Source organism: Mauremys reevesii, unplaced genomic scaffold (genome assembly GCF_016161935.1).
Source record: "Mauremys reevesii isolate NIE-2019 unplaced genomic scaffold, ASM1616193v1 Contig6, whole genome shotgun sequence".
In the NCBI taxonomy this organism is placed as follows: Eukaryota; Metazoa; Chordata; order Testudines; family Geoemydidae; genus Mauremys; species Mauremys reevesii.
In genome coordinates this window covers 350,624-375,053 of record NW_024100873.1, presented here as the reverse complement: position 1 = coordinate 375,053, position 24,430 = coordinate 350,624, and the positions used below count along the sequence as shown (strand labels likewise).

General features: G+C 48.3%; 2 protein-coding genes across 2 annotated transcripts in view; one reads left to right on the top strand and one right to left on the bottom strand.

The window, feature by feature from the left end:
* The window catches only part of LOC120394448 (C-type lectin domain family 2 member B-like), a 1,239,960-nt gene that overhangs the window by 1,050,001 nt on the left and 165,529 nt on the right, over window positions 1–24,430 (bottom strand). The gene's annotated exons all lie outside the window — the stretch shown is intronic.
* On the top strand, window positions 6,155–11,332 carry LOC120394437 (C-type lectin domain family 2 member D-like). Its single transcript, XM_039518666.1, has 4 exons — window positions 6,155–6,160; window positions 7,539–7,799; window positions 9,884–9,987; window positions 11,112–11,332. The coding sequence occupies exons 1-4, from the start codon at window positions 6,155–6,157 to the stop codon at window positions 11,257–11,259; spliced, it is 519 nt and encodes a 172-aa protein (XP_039374600.1). The 3' UTR covers window positions 11,260–11,332.

Below are 24,430 nucleotides of genomic sequence, written 5' to 3'. Positions count from 1 at the left end.
TAGGTGTCGATACAGCTGGGAATCAGTGGGTAGCTGGAGAAAACAGGTGCAAGGCAAGGGAGGTGCAAGATGTAAGCAATTCCTATTAGGTCCAGTAAATCATAGTCACTTAGCATCTTTCTTACATTTGTGCAGAGACACCGTAGTATGTTACTCTTAACATTTTGTCCCGCAGAAGCTTCTCTTGTGGCTGAAAGGACCTACCAGCTGATGTCTCTGGCACATCTGTTTAAAATTGAGGCCATTGATCCAAACGGGCTGTCACCACAGAAGCTACTGTAATGTTCTGAGAATCCACAGTTCTCAAGTCATTCATGCTCCTGGCAGGGCACCTCTGCTGTGACGTTTTTAGTCACATGTACTTTGGTACCAGAAGTTAGAAGTGTGGTGCTGTTCCTTAGCATGACGGCCCCTTGGGGCAGGGGCCACTTTTCATTCTGTTTGTACAGTGCACCTCTCAGCCCGGTCCTAGTTCTTGACTAGGGCTCCTAGGGACTCCTCCAAAGTTAATAATAATTAATAAAGAAGAATCTCTGGTAATCTGCATCTCTTCTGTCTTACGTTCTTTTCCCTGGCCTGTGAAGTTATTGTTGATGTTACCAAGTCAGTCTTTCAGGTGACTCGCTTGGGAATTCCCTGCATTTATTTAGGACCCTTGGTATCCTCACTGTGACCTAGAATCATAGGACTGGAAGGGACCTTGAGAGGTCATAAAGGCCAGTCCCCTGCACTCATGGCAGGACCAGCACCATCTAGACCATCCCTGACAGGTGTTTGTCTAACCTGCTCTTAAATCTCCAATAATGGAGATTCCACAACCTCCCTAGGCAACTTATTCCAGTGCTTAACCACCCTGACTTTTTTTTTTCTTCCTAATGTCCAACTTAAACTTCCCTTGCTGCAATTTAAGCCCATTGCTTCTCGGCCTAGTTTCAGAGATTAAGATCAATTTTTCTTCCTTTTCTTTGTACTTGAAAGCAGTTATGTCCCCTCTGTCTTCTCTTTTCCAGGTTAAACAAACCCAGTTCTTTCAATCTTCCCTCATGGTTTTTAGGTCTTTCATCATTTTGTTGATCTTTCTTCCTCCAATTTGTCCACATGTGTTCAGATCTGGGTGCCACATTTCAGGAAACAATACTCCAGTTGAGGAGGCCTAATCAGCACAGAGTAGAGTGGAAGAATTACTTGTGTCTTGCTTGCAACACTCCTGCTAATATATCCCAGAATGTTTGCTTTTTTCTTTTTTTTCCCAATAGGAGACTGTCCCTCTCTAGGGCTGGGCTGGCTCAGGTGTCTCCTGGGCTGCATGGTACTGGAGACGGGGTCGAGATCCCAGCTCAACTTGAAGAGCCAGTGCTCCAGGGCAGCCAGCTGAGGATGGGGAAGGCTCCTGTCAGCCCTGGTCCCTTCTGGCTGAGGACTGGGGGGGGGGGGGGGGCTCTTCTCTCTCTCTGGCCCCTCCCAGCATCTCCTATTGAGATCAGCTGGGCTCTTTCTTTTCTCTTCCCCTGCGATGGTGAGGGGAGCTCAGCTGCTCTGTATGGAGAGGCTTTGACACAGAACGTGGCCTTGCCTCCCCAGCCCGCCATGCGGCTTAGACCCAGCAGCACCCAAGAGCTGCCCCAGCCCAGGGCAGATTGGGGTGAGGGGGAGCTGGGTTTGGGGTGGGAGGGTTAATACTGAATTACCCAGAGCTGGGCAAGAGGGAGGAGAAAATCCCCAGCCACCCCCTGGAAACACTCAGAGCCCTTCCGTGTCCACCTGGGATTCCCTGCCCGGAGCCTGGGGGAGCAGCAGAGTCGGGGCTCTGACACCACCTCTCCCTCTGCTGTTTTTAGGATTTCCTGCTGCGCTATAAAGGCAAACCTGACCACTGGGTCGGCCTCCGGAGGGAGCAGGAGCTGGGCCAGCCCTGGAAATGGGTCAACGGCACCGAATTCAACAACCTGTGAGTCTTTTTGACCCAGCTCTTCTGTGTGGTGTTACTGCCGCTCCTTATGCTGCTGCTCACCTGGAATCTCCCTCTGGGGCAGTTTGGGTGGGTTGGGCCTGCAGGAGCCCATCCAGACCCAGCTGCATGTGCGGGGGGAGCAGGAACTGGGGTTAAAATACCCACCCGGCATAAATGCTCCATGGAGGCCAGTTGATCTTAGAACCTCTCCTGGCCCTGCTGCCCGCTGCCCCCTGCTGGGGATGGAGCCTGTGGCTGGTGCAGGAGGGGGAATCGTGAGGGGCCGTGAGTGCAGCAGCTCCCTGCACTGTGCAAGTGTCTCCCCCTGTCTGTGACTGACGGGAAACGCCCAACTCCTGCCTGACACCAGCTCCCTGGCTTCTGTCTTGCAGGTTTGTGATAACAGCAGGTGGTGACTGCGTGTATCTGAATGATGAGAATTGGGTCAGCAGCTCACAGTGCACCAGCGAGAGACACTGGATCTGCAGCAAACGTGATGCGTTTACAAAGGCGAAGGAGGCGGCAGTGGAAGGGGGCTCATAACAAGAGTATTATTAAAATTAGCCCTGGAAAAGCCTGTTCACTCCCTTCCAGGAGCCCATTGGGTTGGAAGGGGCAGGGAGGGGGTAGGTGTGACACTGGCAGACCAGGTACCAGCTCATGCCAAAGTTCCCATGTCTCAGTAGGACACTGACAAATCCCCAGCTGGGGTCAGGCTGGCTCACCTGTGTGTTAAAATAGGTATTAGCATTACAAGAATGTGCTTAGACTTTAGTGAATGCGTGTGAGCTGCTGCAGCATTAATCCCGTTTCTGACAGTCGCATCCCACATTGTAAGGTGATATTGGAGCATTTGTGTTGGGAGCCTCTGTGACTGTGTAACTCACCAGACAGGAGAGTGAATTAACTAGTGCCAAGTGCTGAACTCCCAACAGCTCGGAGCACAAAGGAGGAGGAGGGATACAACAAGGGACTGTATCTATCTCGGTGCTGTTTGGACGCTGGGGGGCAAGGCTTTCGGAGTATATGCAAGAGATCCCCAGCTGCTGAGCCTGGGTTAGCCCTAAAGGACACAGAGCTTAGTATAGACCAGGGATACTCAGACTGCAGCTCACAAATGGTTCTTTGTGTCTCCTGTGCAGGGGCAGCTCTAGGCAGCAGCAAAGCAAGCAGGGTCCCCCCAGGACCCCACCCCCTACCTGTCCCCTGACAAACCCCTGGGACTCCCATGCCTATGCAACCAATGTCTGTCCCCTGACTGTCCGCCCGAACCTCTGACCCATCTAACCCCCCCTTCTCCCTGCCCCTGACTGCCTCCCCGAACCTCTGCCCCATCCAACCCCACCTGCTCCCTGTCCCTTGACTCCCTACCCCTTCTTCAACTCCCCAGCCCCCTTACCATGCCACTCAGACCAGCATACAAGCTGCCATGCTCCCCCACGGAGCCAACAGCGCCCCCCCCCACACACACACCCAGCACCTGCCTTCCAGGTTTGAACACCTCAAAATTCAGGAGTGCTCAAGCTCAGTTTGGGCAGCTGTTACTTCATTTCTCCCAAATCAAATATACTGATCCACTGTAACTTGCTGTAGAAAAAGTAGGATAAAATTGAGCAAGAAATGCTTCCCAGTGGTTATTAGGACTGGAATTGCTATTTTCAACAGCCATTGCCGTTTGTTTGTTTTTTGTTTATAAGGAAGATAGTGATATGGGGAATTTGCCAATGCAATAAAAAGTAAGAGTGGAACAAAAGAATAATAAAGGTTTAGGAATATTAAATAAGGTTTATATTATACATGGTTTATATATATATATATATATATATATGAAAAATGATTTATTGTTAGAAATGATTTTTTGAGACTTTACAATTAAAAGGTTTACGTTAGAAATAAATGTGATTCCCAAGATTTAGCCTCCAGCCTGCAAGCTGTGTCTGTGTGAAACCTGCTCAAAGAGATACTTTGTATAAAACTTGTTAAACGTCAATTGACTCTAAGTGCCTTAGTTCTTAGAGAACTAAGTGCCTGTTCTCTAAGTGAAACTTGTAGTGGCTAATTTACTTTGTAATGGCCACTGTAAGCTGCTAAATGGTTAATTGACTCAGCTTGCAAGCCGTCAATTGACCCTATGCCTCAGGCAAAACTGTAATTACTACTTTGTAACCACCATGTAAGCCAAAACAGTGGCTATTATAGTATATAGATAAAGACCCCCACCCTCTGTAAATTCATTTTCATCTCACTTTATTTTTTTTAATGTTAAAAGACAAGGAGTCTCACATAAATTGGTAACACCCCGAAAGGTAAAGAGACAGTGAAATAAATGTGATTAAGATAAAGAATGTATGTGAATGAGTGCCTAGTTTAAATAATGAATGAATGGTTAGGGAGTTACCAGCCTGAAGAATTCAGTGTCGGCTGAAGAAGGTATCAAGTAAAATCAACCAGATAACCCCCGGACGGCGAACTGGAATCCACCCCAGCACCTCAAAGGAAGAAAAAAACAAACATCTGACAGCATGGAGCCAGCCACCTGCTGATTGATTTAGCAACAGCAGAATGAAGCAACTGTCATGGACTGACATAGGAATAAATTCCTATAAAACTGAACTCTGGAGAATAAGGACTTTGAGTCTACGATTCTGCTGCCAGCCTCCAGGAGCATCAGGTGCACCTGACCTGGACTCGCCTCCACTCTTGTGTACAGGATATCTGGCCAGTATTCTGTCACAAGCAACTTTAGGCAGGTAACTATAATATCTACACAGAACTTGTATGAATGATTGTGTGAATGGATATATATATATATATATAAAGTAATCATAGGAATAAGTAGCCAAACAACATTGTTTACTGTTATCTTTTGTTTTATTATGGTATTTACAATAAATGTGACAAATGTCTTGTCCCCTTTAATAAGATCCTGCTAGTTTTTTTTATTGGTATAACATTTTGGTGGAGAATAGCGAAAGGGGGATTATTGGCATTTTTGCCTCACTTATTGTAAACCAATCTGTGTGCACACAACCGGTTCTACTGAGCACGGTTCTATTCTTGGTTAACCAAAACCTGCTGGCATCCGGATAGGTAGCAGGAAAAGAAAAATCAGGGGCAACAAGAGGGTCCCAGGGACCAGACAGTGCTGCTTGCTGAACAAAATTTAAAATGTTTAAGAAAAGGCAAGGGAAAACAGTCCCAGAGGAAGAAGTGAAGTCAAAAGCTTCTACCTCACCTTTTATTAAAGAGAGAACGCCTTTTCAACAAATCCTTCAAAGATATGGGCACAGTCCTTGGACTGAACAAGCCCTTGCAGATATCTGCACCATTTTGGACCTAGAGGATCGATTGGCCCAATATATCCTCATATGCAAACCCCTAACTGTGGCAAAAAAAGACACCGCAGGAATCTGGCTGCTAGGGGAGGCTTGTAATAACAGCTACCTCCGCCTAACAGCCTGTAAAGAGGAGAAAATATTTTTAACAGAAAAAATATCCCAATTAGAAAAAGGGGTGGAAAATTGGAAAGTGATGGCAACAAATTCTCACAACCAAATGGAAATAATAAAACAAGCATTACAGGAAAGTAAAAGTAAAGAGCGATTCCTGATGGACCAAATTACAGCCTTCACAGAATTAGAAAAAGAAAATCAGGCTTTGATCAAAGAAAACCAAATCCTACAAGGCATGGTTAAGAAATTAACATTAGAACAGGGCAAAGCCTCGGGAAGCCATACCCACTGCGATTCTATTAAGCAGTTGAAAAACAAATTAGGTTTTGCGACCCACCAAGTAGCGGCTGTCACATCAGGAGAATGGAACCCAACCGAATGTAAAATACAATCGGATTGGGACACAGATATTTGGGACCCCTGGGAAATTGGACAGAGAGATATCTGGCATGACCCAAAAGAGGGTGTTGTGGCTCTGGTGGCAGCCATAGAACGGCGCACTGTGACCACCCCAGTAGACGGTGGGGGGAATCAACAGGTCACTATCGTTCCAGCATCAGCCTCAGACTTAAAAGCAATGGCTGATCATTTGGGAACACTAAATAGAGAAACCTTTTCCCCCCATGGTGTACCAATGCCATCCTGTTGGCAGGGAGAGAAGCACTCACCACTCAGGAAATTTATTGCCTCATGGGCATATGTGCGGCACCAGAAATACGAGCAGCCCTGGACCGCATAAGAATTGGCGCTGATGACAGTGAGCTAGCTCTAATGGCCACCTTTGGAGAACAGTATCAGAGGGGTAGCCGTGTTAGTCTGGATCTGTAAAAGCAACAAAGAATCCTGTGGCACCTTATAGACTAACAGACGTTTTGCAGCATGAGCTTTCGTGGGTGAATACCCACTTCTTCAGATGCAACTGAAGAAGTGGGTATTCACCCACGAAAGCTCATGCTGCAAAACGTCTGTTAGTCTATAAGGTGCCACAGGATTCTTTGTTGCTTTGGAGAACAGACAGGCAGGCGAAATTTTATTGCCCAAGCCTAACGAAGATCCTGAAAATTATCTCACCCGGTGGGCCCTAATGCAGATTATGGCCGGTATAGTAACCGTACCCGCTAATACGGATTTAGATTTAATCCCCTTCTCCGTACCATCTCTCAGGGACTGCGCTGCCTCACTACTTCCCTATTATTCAGGCAAGCTTGCCGTTTGGCAGGACGGGCACCCTGCCACCTTAAGAGAATTAAAAGGGATGGTACAACAAATAACTACCCACGCCAGACCCAAACCCAATATTAAAAAGGAAAGGGTGGCGTATGTGGCGGCAATGGAGCCAACAGTCACCTATTCAAATGAAAGTGGAACAAAGGGATTTGCAGGATCCTGTGGAGGGCACTCAAAAGTCAAATTCAGGGGAAGGGGGAATAACCAGTCTAGGGGTCAGCTGTATCCAGACCTTCAAAGATCTCAGTCAGCTGAAAGCAGTAATCAGCCGGAAAAACCCGCCGCTGATGTGCGCCGCATGGCATGGAGGCTATAGACAAAAATGGGATAAGGCCCCCTTGGCTGATATTATGGCAGAGATTCTTAGATTGCAGGACCAGTGAGGAGTCGTATCAGAGGTAACCACCCCAAGTGCTCCTTTAGATTATCAGGAATACTCTGAGGGAAACCCACTGGACGTGGAACCCTCACTTGGCATAGGAGCCCAACAGTGGAGGTTTATAGGAGAATTAACCTGGGATCCAGAAAACCAGACACCTGGCAACATTCTCCTTTATGGGCTGGGTTTGCCAGCTGGACTACATCCCTATAATGCATTATAGCCAGGGACTCCCATGATGCAACACTTCCCATCACCAAGTTGAGAGATTGGGGCGCATCATGGAAGATGTTGTCTGACCAGGGAGCCTGGAATATAGAGAATGGGGAAATGAAGCACCCAAACTACAACTCCCATGAGACACTGCAGCAGCATTTCCAAATCAAAATATCTGGGAGTTTGCTCGCCGAAAATTCAGCGTTTTCTGCAGGGGGTGGAAACCCATTTTCTGACCAGCTGTAGTTGAAACCATGGGCTACCTCTTTCCTTCCACAAAACCTGAATCTTTGGGGCTTATTCCGCTTCCCAGCCCAGAAGTAGGGGAGAGAATCTAACTGTTCTCACGCTCTCACTTTCAGTGCTGACAACCAGATCCCATGTGACCAGTTCTCCTTCCCCTGCCACCTCGTATCCAGTCTCCTGTCCAGGCCCCTCCTGCCCTGGCAGCTGGATCGGGTACCAAGGGAAATGCTATTATTTCTCAGAGATGGAAGGGAATTGGACCTACAGCCAGAGCCAGTGCTCAGCACTCAGTGCCTCCCTGGCTGTGATTGACAGTGAGCAGGACCTGGTAAGAAAGAAACAAATGCCTATATATATATATTTTTATAGCAACCACAACACACAGGGTTTGGAATAGTCAGGAATGAGTCATGCCAGGGCCCCAGTCCCACAGCTCATCAGCAAAGCTGCTGGTGCCTCTACTGGCAGGAGACCAAGTGGAATGGAAATTCTGGTAGTTGAATTTGAATCTGCCTCTTTTAATGAAGTCATGACAGATTACACAGAAGGTTGACAGGCCATTTCAATTAATAATAATAATAATATTTATCACTGTAGCACCTAGGGGCCCTCATCATAGACTGGGACCCCTTTGTGCTAGGTGCTGTACAAACACAAAATGAAAAGACTGTCCCTGCCCCATTATGAATCTAGTTCTCCCTTCCCCCAATTAAATGCCTTCTAACTTTCTTCAAAAAAATCTTAGCACATAATTTTTCCTGCTTGGTTTCAGCCCCAGAGGGTCTAGTTGCTAGTGCAGGAGGAGAATAAGAAGCTTCCCCCAAAATCACAAGGCTGCTCACTGGAAGGTGATGACCTGCTGCACATCTTATGTATTGACAAGGCCTAAATTGTCATAGTGATGGGTTTGGTCACAGAGACCCCCTTGGGACTGTCACCTGACGTGCTGAATTTACCTCTGAGCCATTTTCCCTGCCAGCTTGGGACTCCAGAACCCTGCCTCGTTGAGCCAGACACGCAAGCCTGCTGCAACACAGACCCAGGTCTGGACCACGCCCGCAAAGCTGCAGACTAACCAAAAACTGCTCAGCAGGTCACCTATCTCCAGCACCCAGTTCCCAATTTGATCCAAACCCTGAATAAACCCGCTTTACTCTGTACAAAGCTTATACAGGGTAAACTCATAAATTGTCCACCGTCTATAATACTGATAGAGAGAGATGCACAACTGTTTGCTCCCCCAGATACTAATCACTTACTCTGGGTTTGTTAATAAACAAAAGTGATTTTATTAAGTATAAAAAGTAGGATTTAAGTAGTTCCAAGTAATAACCGACAGAACAAAGTAATTTACCAAGCAAAATAAAACAAAACATGCAAGTTTAAGCCTAATACATTAAGAAACCGAATACAGGTAAATCTCACCCTCAGAGATGTTCCAATAAGCTTCTTTCACTGATTAGACTCCTTCCTAGTCTGGGCCCAATCCTTTCCCCTGGTACAATCCTTGTTAGTTTCAACTCAGATGGTAAATAGGGGATTTCTCCATGACTGGCCACTCCCTTTGTTCTGTTCCACCCTCTTTTATAGCTTTGGCACAAGGCGGGAATCCTTTGTTTCTCTGGATTCCCATCCCTCCTTCTAAATGGAAAAGCACCAGGTTAAAGATGGATTCCAGTGTCATGTGACGTGACATGTTCACATGCCCTGTGAGCCCCCCTCCATTCTGTCAGGATCGGCCTGCACATAGGCAGTGGAGGCTTGCAGGTAAACAGAGCCATCTACAGTCAATTGTCCTAGCTTATGGGAGCCTTCAAGATTCCAAACCACCATTAATGGTCCACACTTTGCATAATTACAATAGGACCTCAGAGTTATACTTCATATTTCTAGCTTCAGATACAAGAATGACAGATGCATACAAATAGGAGGAATATATTCAGTAGTTTATAACCTTTGTTATGATAACTTACAAGAGACCTTTTGCATAAAGCATATTCCAGTTACATCATATTTACACTCATCAGCATATTTCCATAAAACATATGGAGTGCAACGTCACAGTCATCTTGAGGTTTCAGAGTTTATACACCGTAGTGGTGCACAGGACGGTTCATGCCACTCTCAGACCTATTAGATCAGACTCTCTATAGACTGAGGCAGTCGTTGATACGTAAGTCACATTCTGGGCAGCTCCCCCATCTCAAAGCTATTGTCTCAGGCTCTCTGCAGACTCAGGCAAGAAAGCTGACACTGTAGAACACAATTCTTCCGCCAGTGGTGAATTCTGTGGCTGCAGATTTCATGGGGTTCTGATTGTTATTCTACAGTAATGCAGGAACATAATGCTCGATGGGATTGTCTGTGGCCTTTGCACATAACTGCTTCCCCCTTTGCTTTTCTTCTTGTAAGATTTTCATGCTGCGCTGTAAAGTCAGAACAGATCCATGGATCGGCCTCCGGAGGGAGCCCGGTCAGGGGTGGAAATGGCCCAACGGTTTGGAATTCAACAACTTGTGAGTCCTTTTCTTTCTCTTCTTACCGACTGTCAGGCTTTTGGTTGAAGTCATGTAAAATGCCAGCTGCGGTGGTGGCAGCCAGCCAGGGTTCTTGACCTACAATTTAGAAATGTGGAAAAACCTGTCTTGTGTCTCCGGTTGCCACCCATGTTCTCCCCTGCTGGGCGGGAGTGGATTTCTGGGACCTGGCGAGTTGGCTTCTTATCAGAGGAGAAATTAGTGGTGTGGAGTTTGTTGGGTATATTAAGTGTAATCCTCTCACAGAGAGTAGCACCCTGAGGGAGTAACTCTAATAATAGAGGCCTGATTCGCCACTGATGTAAAACTGGGGTGTAACTCCATTGATTTCAACCCCAGGGTGAAACGGGCCAGTGAGCTTGAAATCCTTCCCATTTCTAGAGCTGACAGAAATTTATCTAGAATTAAAAATTTGTAGGTGGGGGGTATGTAAAAAAATGGCCCTTTTTTCCAAATGGAAAACTTCTGAAAAAATGTCCGGCGTGGTTCTTTTTTTAAATGTTTGAAACTTTGTATTGAAATTTTTGATCCATTGTCTTGTTTGCATCCTGTTTCCCAGTCAATTTTGAAAATCAAAATTGTTGTTGTTAAAAAATGACAATTTTTGGAAGGGAAAAATGTGACCAAAAACTTTTTAAAGAAATGAAAACCAGGTCCATTTTGAGCCCTGGGGAATGAAAACAATGTCAAGAGCTCAGAAATTTGGGGGAAGGATTCTGAGTTTTCATTTTTTTTTTTAATTAGCTCTAAGGTAAAACTTTCAAAAGCTCCTAAGTGACTTAGATGGTTACGTCCCACTTTCAAAATTGACATAGGGCCTAAATGTCATTAGCTTTCAATGACATTTAGGGCCCAGATCCTTACAGGTATTTATAAATGGAAGTGAGGAGCCTACACGGCTTTGAGGATCTAAGCCTAAGTGCTGGTGTCCCTTTTGAATATGGGGCTTAGATGCTTTTGAAAATGCTACCCCAGTCCTCCCTGCTCCCTGATTGGCTCAAGACATTAAATTCCTCTCCTACCAGGGAGGAGCCTGAGAGTGCTGTGTAGCCTCACAAGCTGGAGTGTCTGTCTCTTAGCGTCACCTCACCTGTTCGTTCCAGGTTTGTCATTCGAGGGGAATCCGACTGCGCTTTCCTGAGCGAAGACACCGTCAGCTCTTCGAGATGCTACATTGAGCGAAACTGGATCTGCAGCAAACCCGATGCCTATGCAAAGGGAACTGATACGAGGGGGGACTCGAGAGTCTAAAAGTTAAAATTGCAGCTCTGCTTTGAAATAAGATTTTGAAAAATGGCATTGGAGGGGTGATAAATGAAGAGGGGTGGGGGGCATAGCTCCCTTTGATGGACACCCAGTCAGCCAGTTAGCTGCAAAATCCCTCTTGGTAGCTGTTCTCTACTTGCTTTACCTGGAAAGGGTTAAAAAATCCCCCAGGTAAAGAAAAGAAATGTGGGCACCTGACCAAAAGAGCCAATGGGAGGGCTAGAACTTTTTAAAATTAGGAAAATCTTCCCTTTGTCGGTTGTTCTCTCTGGGCTGCAGGGACATGGAGCAGCAATGCTATAAGCAGGAATGCTGGGTAAGGTTTGAACTAGGTATGAGAAATACCTAGAAGGAATCATTTGGATAGGTAATGTTTAGATAAACACGATCAGGTTATATCTTTATTTTGGCTCGTGGATCTCCTCTGTGCTAGCCCCAGATGCTTTTGTTTGCTTGTAACCTTTCAGCTGATCCCCCAAGAAAGCTATTTTGGGTGCTTGATTTTTGGAATTGCTGTTTTAAAATTTAGCAAAAGCCTAAATTCCAAATGTATTTTCTTTTTTGTTTTTAATAAAATGTATCTTTTTTAAGAACAGGATTTGGATTCTTGTGTCCTAAGACGTTTGTGCACATGTTTTTTTTTATTATCTGGTGGCAACAGCTAATTTCCTTTGTTTTCTTTCTCAGCTCATCCTGTGTGAGTGTGTGAGGGTACCCAACAGGGAGGAATTCTCAAGTCCTCTTTCCTGGGTCCAAGGGGTTTTTTTGCATTTGGGTGGTGGCAGCGTTTACCAAGCCAAGGTCAGAGAAAAGTTGTGACCTTGGGAGTTTAATACAAGCCTGGACTGGGCAGTATTAATTTTTAGAATCCTTGTGGGCCCCCACTTCCTGCATTCGAAGTGCCAGAGTGGGGATTCAGCCTTGACTGGAGGTTTCAGAGTTATTACTTCTCGGCAAATCTATCAAACGTGCCCATGTTCAAGGGAAAAACTGCAAGCCAAATTTTCCCCACAGTGACCCTGCCCAGGAAACCTCCTCACCCAGTCCTCTTCCCATGCTGCCTTGGTGACCTCTGGGCAGCCCCATTGCTTCCAGTGGGGCTTGCACAGCTATAAGGCCCAGATCCACAGAGGGTCTTAGGCATTGCAACACTCAGTGTTTCAAAACCTAGCATAGGGGCCTGGCCACCCAGCAGAATCCACAGCTCTGAATTAGGTGCTCTCCAAATAAGGCACTCTTACTCTGGAATGAGAGCATCCACCCATGGGAGTTAATCCACTTTCATTCAACACCCCCTCTCTTATTCTGGATTAATTTTTAGGTGTGAACAAGCCCCCCATAAGAACCTAAAACACTTAGTGATTTTGGAAATTGTACCCATAGCATGTGAATCTATCAATAAGAACATACAGAAAACGACACCTCAGAGATACTGGTTTGTGCTCTGCAAACACCTTTCTATATTTTAACAAATATAAAATTCCAGTTGCAGTAAGAAATGAAGACTCAAGTTCTGACCCACTGAGAGCAGCTAAACCTGAGGCCTTGGGGCTCCACGTGTATCTTACACTCTGAGGCCCAGGAACTTATGCACGTTGGTCTAGATTTGTTTTCAGTGGTGTTGCCCTTCCTTTAGTTTAAACTGGAATCTTGGATGCTTGACTGTTCTCCAGATGCTCTTTGCAGAACCTGATCCGAAGTCAATTGAGTTGTTTCGCTAGTTTGTATCAAGCCTGTTTGGTGCTTGGTTCTCTGTAGCAAAATAAAACGTGAAACATTCGAAGGGGGGGCAGGCATAGGTGCCGACTCCGTGGGTGCTCCAGGGCTGGAGCACACATGGGGAAATATTAGTGGGTGCTCTGCACCCACCGGCAGCCAAGTTCCCCTCCACCCTGCCCCACTTCCTCCTCCTCCGTCTACCTCCCAGTGCTTCTCCCCGGCCGCCACAAAACAGCTGTTGGACCGCTTTGGGGGCAGGGAAGGAGCAGGAACGTGGCACGCTCAGGGGAAGAGGCAGGGCCGGGGTGGGGATTCGGGGAAGGAGTCAGAACGGGGGCAGGGACTTTGGGGAAGGGGTTAGAATGGGGGTGGGGCAGGGGCAGGGCCTCATGGAAGGGGTGGGATTGGGGCGGTGCCGGGGGCAGAGGGGAGTTGAGCACCCACTGGCAGGAGCAGAAGTTGGTGCCTATTGGGGGAGGTGGATTTGTCCATTTTCTCTACTTGGTTCCCCCCACCCCCTCTTTTCCCTCAGGTCTTTCCCCCCTTGCTGACATTTAGTTGTTACCTAGATCTAAAGAGCTGCCCCTTGTAGCTGTTTGCAAATGGCTCAAACCTCTCGCTGTGTTTTGTGTCACTGACAAGACTGTTGTGTTTATATTGTGGTTGTGGCGGGTCCTTCCTGACCCTGTGCGATGGATCTCTGCACTGCGATAAAATCCCTGGGAAATTCTCCCTCCCAGTTCTGTGTCCTGGGGCCCAAATGTCTTTTGTCTAACAGCAAAGGTACAAATCCTGGTTTGTCACTACAGGTCGAAGGCTGATGAGCTGTTTTATCAAAAACTCCAGCACTCGAATGTTCACTGGCTCTAGGCAATGTAATTCTCTTGTATCTGGAAATATTTCCTCCTCTCCTTTTCTGAAACCACAGGCCAGAGGCCTTGGAATATATGGGTATCTTTCCCCACACACATGCTTAAAATCATCAATTGCCAAAGCCTGAAAGGAAAGGCCCTTGGCTCTACAAAGACAGCATTAACGTCCCTGTTTGTAACAGGACGGCTTCTGTGGTGCTGTGAGGGCTGGGCTGGAATCGCGAGCTGTCGCTTTAAGGGATAGTTGAGGGAAGGGGGGGCTGCTTGGTCCTGCTTGCACACTGGAGGGCCCTAGTGAAGCCTGGGCCCAGAGAGCAGCAACCAGTAGAAAGAAGTGGCCTAGGACAAGGGGGAGTTGTGTATATGAGGGGGAGGATTTTGTTTATACCCTTTGATCTGTATTTAAATTGGGGTGTGAGTGTTGAGGCGGAGGCACATGGTAGTGACCGGAGCACAAGGCCACTGCCTGGTCTGTCGCTGCCGTGCTGTGGGTGATGTTCAGCCCGGCGTGAAAGGCCAGTGCACAGCCCTGCACGGCACTGAAGTGCTAATCTTGTGTGGGGAGAGGGGGGCAGGAATAGACGAATGGAGCAGCATTGCAACAGCACCTCTGCTGCTCCTCCTTTCACCCCCGTGCACCATGGAAGGGGTTTTCCGGTGACACTGGTGCAAAGGCCTGCTGCAGCCTTCACTCCCCTGCTCTCACGCTGCTAGAAGGGGCTGGGCTGGAGCCCCTGTGCTCTGGCTCGGGGACGGGGAGAAATGGGGTTTATAGAGGTTGGTTGGGATCCCTTTGATAAAGTGAATTGCACTTTGGATAAGTCAGTTAAACTTCCTTGTGCCTAGTTATTGCATGTGGCAGAAGAGACGTAACACGTCGCTTAGTGTTACACAGCCATTTAAAGCAGCAAATTAGGAATTAATCATTAATGTCATTTCACACCCAGAGAGCTGTTGTAATAATTGGGGCCTACCCCAGCTATGAGCCCAAATGTCTAACAGTGGGTGAGTTCATACAATGTCACAACGAATGCTGACAGAAAACGAAACAAAAGGCTGAATTAGTTGAAAGAAAAAGGTCGATTGATACAAGCCAAGGGCTAGGTGAAAACCAGGCCTGGTAAACAAAGGGGAATAGAGTGGGAAGGCTGCTTTTAGAGGTCTCGATTCAGTCACAACCCGCTTCTGGAAAGCTGGGCCTATATTCTTAATCATTTCCAGAATACCATATACAAATCTCATGCATATGTATTTTTCAAAATAGCTCTGGATCCAACTTCTTCCACTCTGGGACCTAAACAAGGCTCTGATCTTGGGAACACACACAGACCCCTGCTTTACTTTAAAAGCATGAGTAGCAAGTTAAGCACGGGCTTCAGCGTCTGAATATCTGGCTGATCCTGAAGAGGCAGCTACTAGGGGCTGAGCACTTAAATAAAATGGCCAATAGTGAGACTGTGTCTGTTGTAGATGCAGGTAAAAGCATAAGACGAGGCTTTGTGGTCATGTACAACTGTCACTGAATCAGAAGTTTTCCCAGATTGCTCTTCCATCCAAAACGAGGTACCAGGCATCAGTTTTACATTCGCATTTAGGCCCCACTTGTGCAGACGTGTGTGTGAGACGTAGTACCCCGTAACGCTTTATGGGAATATGCTTATGAATGTATATATGACATCACTGGAATATCTTTTATGCTACATATGCCATGTAACATATCTCTGCAAAGGTTATGATCTACTGAATATATTTGTCCTATTTGTATGCATGTGTCACTTTTGTATTTGAAGTTATGAATATTGGCCGTGTACTTGTTTGATTTTAAGTAGCCTCAGTAAGGCATTTGGGCAGCTTCTTTAGAAAGGAATTTGCAAGTTAAGTGCCCAATCAAGAAACACTTAACAGACAATGGATCTTGGAAGGATCCAATCCACATAAGAAGTCTACCTGAGGCCGTTCAAGGTAGCATGTGAACCATGGCTGTGACCTGTAAGTTCTGAGTCATGCGTGAACATGTGACTTGCCCATGTGACTCCAAAACTCCATCTTGTTGCTGGTATTCTACACAGGGGAAGGGAGGGGTGTCCACCCACAAGAGAAAGTCTATTTAAACCCCTGGAAGACCCCTCCATTTGGTCTTCAGCTGACTCAAGAGATAGCCTCTCCACCCACAAAGGATACCTGAAAGAACTGGAACAAAGGACAGTAACCACAGGGATGTGAGTGATTGCTGGACCCAGACTAGAAGGAGGCTAGTCTGTAAAAGAAGCTTACTGGAACATCTCTGAGGGTGAGGTTTCATCTGGAATCACTTTCTTACTGGATTAGGCATGGGCTTGCATGTTTTATTTTATTTTGCTTGGTAATTCACTTTGTTCTGTCTGTTACTGCTTGGAACCACTTCAATCCTACTTTTTGTATTTTATAAAATCACTTTTTACTTATTAATTAACCCAGAATAGGTATTAATATCTGGGGGAGGGGCAAACAGCTGTGCATATCTCTCTATCAGTGTTATAGAGGGTGAACAATTTATGAGTTTACCCTGTATAAGCTTTATACAGAGTAAAATGGATTTATTTGGGGTTTGGATCTCATTGGGAGTTGGACATCTGAGTGTTAGAGACAGGAGCACTTCTTAAGCTGTTTTCAGTTAAGCCTGCAGCTGTTGCAGGATGTGGTTCAGACCTGGGTCTGGGTTTGCAGCAGCCAAACGTATCTGGCTCAAACCAGGCAGTGTTCTGAAGTCCCAGACTGGCAGGGGAAGCAGCTCAGAGGTCGTCTAAGCACATCAGTTGGCAGTTCCCAAGGGGGTTTCTGTGATCCAACCCCCTGCCAGCCCCAGAAGCACCCAGCCAGGACCGTTAGGTAAGGGAAGGCTGCTGGCAGTGTGTTTGGCGGGAGATTCAAAGCTCAGGCAGCCAATGAGAAGAGCCCGTTTGCTCTGAGCCTGCTGTATTGGTGGATGATACAGAACGAATATGCAGCTGGTAGTAACAGGTGCTTCCTTACCGTACCGGTTTGTGCTGCCCTCACTCAGATTCCTGCGCGCTGAGACATGTGACAATTCAGGATGCTTGCTTTGGGAGATAACAAGCAGGGACACTACTCACCATGGCCTAGCTGAAGCAGGTAAGAAATGTTTTTTATTGATTCCAAGGGATCATTTACACCCAGCCAGGGCCGCCCAGAGAATTCAGGGGGCCTGGGGCAAAGAAATTTTGGGGGCCCCTTCTATACAAAAATTGCAATACTATATTCTCCTGGGGGCCCTTGTGGGGCCCATGGCAAATTGCCCCACTTGCTCCCCTCCACAGGCGCCCCTGGGAAAAATAAACCTCCTGCATTTCGGCACAAACCCAGTTTTGAGAAAACTTCTTTACAAGGTATCACCGGTTCTCAGCATCAGCTAGTGCTAAAAGGCACTAAAGCTCATTAAAAGGGTTGGACAAATATTTTCCATCAAAACTGTTTCTGGATCGAAAACTAGGGGTTTTCAAAAAGCAGAAAAAAATCACGGACAATGTCTGCTTTCCTTCAAAATTTGTTGTGGTTTTTTTGATTGAAAAGCTGAAATTAGTCTGCCAAAACCTGAACATGGTTTGAGGTTTCAGAAGTGTGTGGCCAAATATTTGCTGCTTGCTGTATTTGATTGTTTAAAGAAACAATAAAAAAAATTCTGCTTAAAAAAAAAATCCAAAACTTTTGAACCACCTCAGCTTGTAACCAAACACCTGAGCCCACCCAGGCAGAGATTTTTCCAGGTTTCTGATACTCTGCTGGCTTCCTTGACTCATATCTGTCTCCATAACTTTGGGTTCATTTAGGTTAGAACATAAGAACAGCCATACTGGGTCAAACCAAAGGCCATCCTGCCCAGTATCCTGTCTACTGACAATGGCCAATGCCAAGTGCCCCAGAGGGAGTGAACCTATCAGGTAATGATCAAGTGATCTTGCTCCTGCCATCCATCTCCACTCTCTGAGAAACAGAGGCTAGGGACACCATTCCTTACCCATCCTGGCTAATAGCCATTAATGGACTTAATCGTCATGCATTTATCTGTTTCCTAGAGACTGGCTCCATGTGGTCCCTCACAAACTGGAGATGGTTACTGTGGGTTTTTCTTTCCTATAGCTTATGTACATACTCCACAAACTGAGCATTTGAGCTTTTCCAGAATCTGGGATGAGCCTATGTTGTCAAAACTGAAATGCTCAAAATAGCACATGCATGTAAATGGACACAGGGTGCTAAAATTAAAATTAATCCAGGGGTTCTCAAACGGGAGGTCAGGACCCCTCAGGGGGGTCACGAGGTTATTACTGGGAGTCATGAGCTGTCAGCCTCCACCTCAAACCCCGCTTTGCCTCCAGCATTTATAATAGTGTTAAATATATTAAAAAGTGTTTTCAATTTATAAAGGGGGGGGGGTCACATCAGAGGTTTGCTATGTGAAAGGGGTCACCAGGAGAAAGGTTTGAGAACCACTGAATTAACCCCTCTGAAGCCTCAGGGAATGCAGGGGAGGGGCATCTCCCTTGGTAGGGTTGGGAAGGATATTGCTCTTCTCATGTGATCCTTCCCCCCAGTGGCTAATTTTAAATGAAGCTACTACCCTCCCCTGACATGAATCTCCCTGTGGCACTGAAATTACATATACACTATAATTTGGCATTTGAGAAGTGAAAGGGATGGTAGCTGTAGACGGGTTGGACTCACCCCTGCGGTGCCTCCTGCTGGTGACTCTGGGAATTAGCTCTGTTCCAGCACGGAGCGCCCTCTGCAGGCTGGTGTTCTGCCTGTCCTCAGGCCCCTGTGTCCCTCCCTGGACCCGGTGCCCTTTCACATGGGGGTGCTGCCCCCTGGCGGTAACCCCTTTCTCTTAGGGTCTCCCCTCCTTGGGGAACCCCCACCCTCTATCCCCACCTTGCCTCAGTGTATGGCTGCTGCCAGTCATTGTCTAGCCCCACACCCTGGGGCAGGCTGCAGTATCAGCCACTCATCACTGGCAAGGAGGGTTTGGACCTGCTGCCTTGGCCTACCCCTAGGCTGCCCTCTGCAACCCCCAGTTCCTGTTAGCCCTTCGTTAGGCCGCAGCCTGGGGCTTTCCAGGCTGGAGCTCCCCAGCTCCTCAGCCGGTCCCCAGCCCTGCTTCACTCAGGTATCCATTCTCAAGCTCTCTGCAGCCAGGCCCTTCTCTCTCTGAAGGCAGAGAGAGACTGTCTGTGCTGCTGGCTTCCCTGGCCTTCTTTCATGGGTGAATACCCACTTCGTCAGACGCATGTAATGGAAATTTCCAGAGGCAGGTATAAATATGCAGGCAAGAATCAGTCTGGAGATACCGAGGTTAGTTCAATCAGGGAGGATGAGGCCCTCTGCTAGCACTTGAGGTGTGAACACCAAGGGAGGAGAAACTGCTTTTGTAGCTGGCTAGCCATTCACAGTCTTTGTTTAATCCTGAGCTGATGGTGTCAAATTTGCAGATGAACCGGAGCTCAGCAGTTTCTCTTTGAAGTCTGGTCCTGAAATATTTTTTGCTGTAAGATGGCCACCTTAAGATCTGCTATTGTGTGGCCAAGGAGGTTGAAGTGTTCTCCTACAGGTTTTTGTATATTGCCATTCCTAATATCTGATTTGTGTCCATTGATCCTTTTACGTAAGGACTGTCCAGTTTGGCCGATGTACATAGCAGAGGGGCATTGCTGGCATATGATGGCCTATATTACATTGGTGGATGTGCAGGTGAATGAACCGGTGATGGTGTGGCTGATCTGGTTAGGTCCTGTGATGGTGTTATGGTGTAGATATGTGGGCAGAGTTGGCATTGAGGTTTGTTGCATGGATTGGTTCCTGAGGGAGAGTTATCGTGCGGTGTGTAGTTGTTGGTGAGAATATGCTTAAGGTTGGCGGATTGTCTGTGGGCGAGGACTGGCCTGCTACCCAAGGCCTGTGAAAGTGTGGGATCATTGTTCAGGATGAGTTGTAGATCCCTGATGATGCGTTGGAGGGGTTTGAGCTGGGGACTGTATGTGATGGCCAGTGGAGTCCTGTTGGTTTCTTTCTTGGCTTTGTCTTGCAGTAGGAGGCTTCTGGGTACACGTCTGGCTCTGTTGATCTGTTTCCTTATTTCCTCGTGCGGGTATCGTAGTTCTGAGAATCCTTGGTAAAGACCTTGTAGGTGTTGGTCTCTGTCTGAGGGGTTAGAGCAGATGCGGTTGTACCTCAGCGCTTGGCTGTAGACAATGGATCGTGTGGTGTGTCTGGGATGGAAGCTGGAGGCATGAAGGTAGGCATAGCAGTCGGTGGGTTTTCGGTATAGGGTGGTGTTAACATGACCATCACTTATTTGTACCGTGGTGTCTAGGAAGTGGACCTCCCGTGTAGATTGTTCCAGGCTGAGGTTGATGGTGGGGTGGAAGCTGTTGAAATTGTGGTGGAATTCTTCCAGAGTCTCCTTCCCATGGGTCCAGATGATGAAGATGTCATCAATGTAGCATAGGCAGAGAAGGGGTGTGAGTGGACGAGAGCTAAGGAAGTGTTGTTCCAGGTCAGCCATAAAAATGTTGATGTATTGTGGGGCCATGTGGGTGCCCATGGTGGTGCCACTGGTCTGGAGGTAAATATTGTCACCAAATTTGAAATAATTGTGCGTGAGGATAAAGTCACAGAGCTCAGCAACACAGTGAGAGACAGTCCCTGCCCCAGCTGAGATCAGGGCCCCATTGTGCAGGGCGCTGCACAGACACACAGGGAGAGACAATCCCTGCCCCAGCTGAGATCAGGGCCCTGTTGTGCCAGGTGCTGCACAGACACATAGTGGATACATCCACGCTGGAGCTGGAAGATGTAATTTCCAGCTTGAGGAGATATACCAATGCTAGCCGCAGGGTGATAGGAGGGATTAGCTGCCTCCCAAGTACAATCCCAACCAAGACCTGAGGTAGGTACTTAGGTTTTTAGTCCTGCTGCCACAGCTACACTCTATTTTTAGCCTGGCAGTTCAATCGCAGCTAGCGTGGGTATGGCTGCTCCAGCCAGAAATTACACCTTCCAGCTCCAGTGCAGACACACCCCGGTGAGACAGTCCCTGCCCTGCAGAGCTCACAGTCTAACCAGGCAAACTGGCCCTATTCCACAAGTAGAGAAACTGAGGCCCAGAGAGATGAAGTGTCTTGCCTAAGGCCACACAGGGAGTCTGTGGCAGAGCTGAGAATTGACTCCAGATCACCTGTATCCCAGCCCAGTTCATTAATCACAAGACCAGCCTTCCTCAGTCTCATCTATCTGCAATCCTTTTCTCAGCCTCCTCTCCCGCCTTTCCCCATTCCTCCTCCTCTCCCATGTACCCACCTTCTGTCAGTCACTTGCCCTGAAGGAGCTTAATTGTTCCTCCAATCCCCTGCTTCAGGCTCAAGCCAGCCTCTGGCTGAGGGGTTGAGAAGAAACTCTCCCGGGGACAGGCTATTCCATAGCTGTCCACTAGGGGGTTTCCTCTGCAGGAGCTGGCACTCACCACTGTAAGAGGCAGGATACCGGGCTAGATGGGCCCATGGGTCTGATCCAGTCAGGTAATTCCTAGGTTCTCGCTGATCTCTGCCTCCTCCATTTCCCACCCTCCTTCTGCCTCACCAGAGCCATTCTCTCTCCTCTAACTCACAGAGCGAGTCTGGGACAAGTCCCTACCCCCAGCATTGCAGGGCACTGGCATCATCACTGCACCAAACAGGAGCCATAATTCAGGTGCTGTGGGGGCTCGGGCGGGGGGATGCACAAGGGGCCATCGCAGGCCAAGGCAGAAGCTGTCGCTATGAAGTGTGAGGACGAGGCAGCCGGCCCATCGCCCCTCCAGAGCGGGTGGGGCAGGAATGCAATGAGTGGCAGGTGCAGGGTATGAAGAGGGGGAGCTCGATGCCCAGACGTTCCCTCCGCTCCCTTCCCAGCAGGACACGAGGCAGCCTTTGGTGTGTGGATGCTAGAGAACTTCCAGCAGCGTGGGGCTATATTAGCAAGCTGGAGGGGGGGGGAAACACACTCCTGTCCATGTGCCCGGTCTCCCTGGACCATTAACTCCTCCAAGAAGCCTCAAGGGCATCCCTGCAATGCCAGAAAACACCCCAGTCCAGGCTGCCCCAGAGCACAGAGCCAGTCAAGTCCAACAGTTCCCCTCTGCTCCCACACAGGGGTAGCATCCTGCTGGGCTCATACACGTGCTCTTCCTCCTTCCACCACTAGGGGGAGCTGTGTTCGGTCCTACTGGGGCTCAGCCCTTGTCTACATGGGAAAAGTTGTGCTGTAAGTGGAACTGGTCTAGTGAACACGGGGCCCAGGGCAGCGCGCTAGGTGGATGCTCTGCTCTTGCTTTGAAGGGTGGGTTTTGTTTTGTTTTGTTTTGGGTTTTTTCCCCTGCACAGGAAGGACCCGCTCTCAGCAGGGTTAGTACAGAGATGCTTTGGCTTCCTGTCGGGGGTGGATGGAAAATATTTCACTGTGGTGTGAGCCAGGCAACACATTTGTGTGGTACCCAGAGCTGGGGAAAAGGAGCCTCGTTGCAGTCACTGCGGCTTACAGTCGCTGGCGCAGAGCTGTGGAGCAGAGATCCCTCCCCGTTCCTCCTGTGGCACTGAGGAGTACGCCTTTAAGGGCTGAGCTTCCCAGACAGAGTCTGGGCAGGGCGCTGGGCAGCTCTGGTGGCTCCGCACGGCCAGGCCTCAGACCCAGAATCAAGCCTGACTCTTGCAAGCACCAAGGCCAAGAGACCCAAAGGTATTTAGGTGCCTCACTTCCAAAATGGGAGCCTCTGAGGATCTGGGCGAGTGTGAGCACTGACCACCACAGCTCCCCTCTCCCTGCAGAGAGCGAACCCTGCCCCGCCTCTGGGGCGCCCGGCAGTGCCCAGCCCAGCGCAGAGCCATTCACTTGGGGTTTCATGCTGGGGCAAGGGGATGAAGTAGGGGAGGCCCCCCACAGCAGAGTGTGTCAGATGCCAGGATCCCCCCTGAACACCACTAATGGAGGGACCCCCCCATACCTGGGTCCTGCCCTGACCCCCCGATGGAGGAGCCTCCCCCTGCCCAGATCCCCCTGAATCCCCCAATGCAGGAACCTCCGTAGCTACCCAGATCCCCTGAACTCCCAGTGAAGGCGACGACCCTGAAGGGAGAGTGAGACCTCCTGGGGGCCTGGCCCACTGACCAGGGTCCTGCAAGAGACTGTTCAAAAGCTGGGGCATAGCCCAGACCCTGTGGCTCTGTGACAGGGCCTGAGGGGGAGATTTGGAGGAGGCAGTTGGAGAAAGTGACCAGCCCTGGAGCCACCCAGGGAGGGGGAAGCGGGAACTGGACAGAGAGATTCAGGCCTCTGTGACCCACGTTTGACTCATCGGGCTGGACCTGCCCCAGTTCTGACAGCTGCTTTTCAGCCGCAGGCGCATAACGCTGACCCCAATGGAAGTGTCAGTGGGACCCAACTGGAGCTAAAGGCCCCGTTTGTTCCTGATGATGCAGTTTCTGTTTCTAGAGCTGATTCTCATTTGCAGCCAGTGCGTGAGCAGGGGAATCGCTGGCTGCAGGCCCCTGCATCACTTTCTGCCACTAGAAACCTCCTCCATGGTGCATGGGGAGGAGGGGCAGAGATCCTGCTGCAAAGCTGCTCCATTCATCTGTTCCTGCCCCCAAACCAGATTCTGGGGCATTTCCCACCTGCAGCCTCCTCCTGCTTCCTCTCCCACCACCACCACTTCCTTTGGATTTATCTGCGCACAGAAAGGGAAGGGTTTAGCTCCCTGGGAAAGCTAAAGCCGTACAACCCCTTAGTCTGGACATGGTTACGCCAGTATAAAAGGTGCTTAGTAGGGTTGTCAGCCCTCCAGGATTGGCGTAGAGTCTTCAGGAATTGAAGATTAATCTTTAATGAAAGATTATGTCATGTGATGAAAGCTCCCAGAATACGGCCAATTAAAATTGGCAGCCCTAGATTTAGGCTTGTGCTGGTGTAGCTAGTCCCACAAGGGGCGGCCTGTACCCTTTACTGGCACAAGCTAAAACATTCAAGGGAGATTTAAACTGAAATAAGAGCGTCCATCCACCAAGCTGCAAGGGTTGAACCGAGTCAGAGTGCGGTAGAACCTCAGAGTGAACAACACCAGAGTTACACACTGAGCAGTTAACCACACACCTCAGCAGCAGAGAAAAAAACAACAACAAAACCCAGGCAAATACAGAGCAGTACAGTGCTGTGCTGAACGCACACTACTAGAAAACAGCATTTTGCTTCTGCACAGTAGAATGGTTAAAATAGAGGAGTGAGTCAGGATGCCTGGGTTCTGTTCCTAGCGCTGCTACTGACTATGTGAACATGGCAGGGTGTTGGTTTGTGCCTTTGCCTTAATTTCATCCTCTGTGAAATGGGTGTAAACATGCTCACCCAAAGCACCTTGTGATCCGCGGATAATTGGTTCTGTATAAAAGCAAAGAATTGATTGACAGTTTTGGACACATCTTTCCTTTAAATAGCTGTGCTTTCTGACACCCCCTCCCCATTATCTTCACCAGAAGAATATTTTC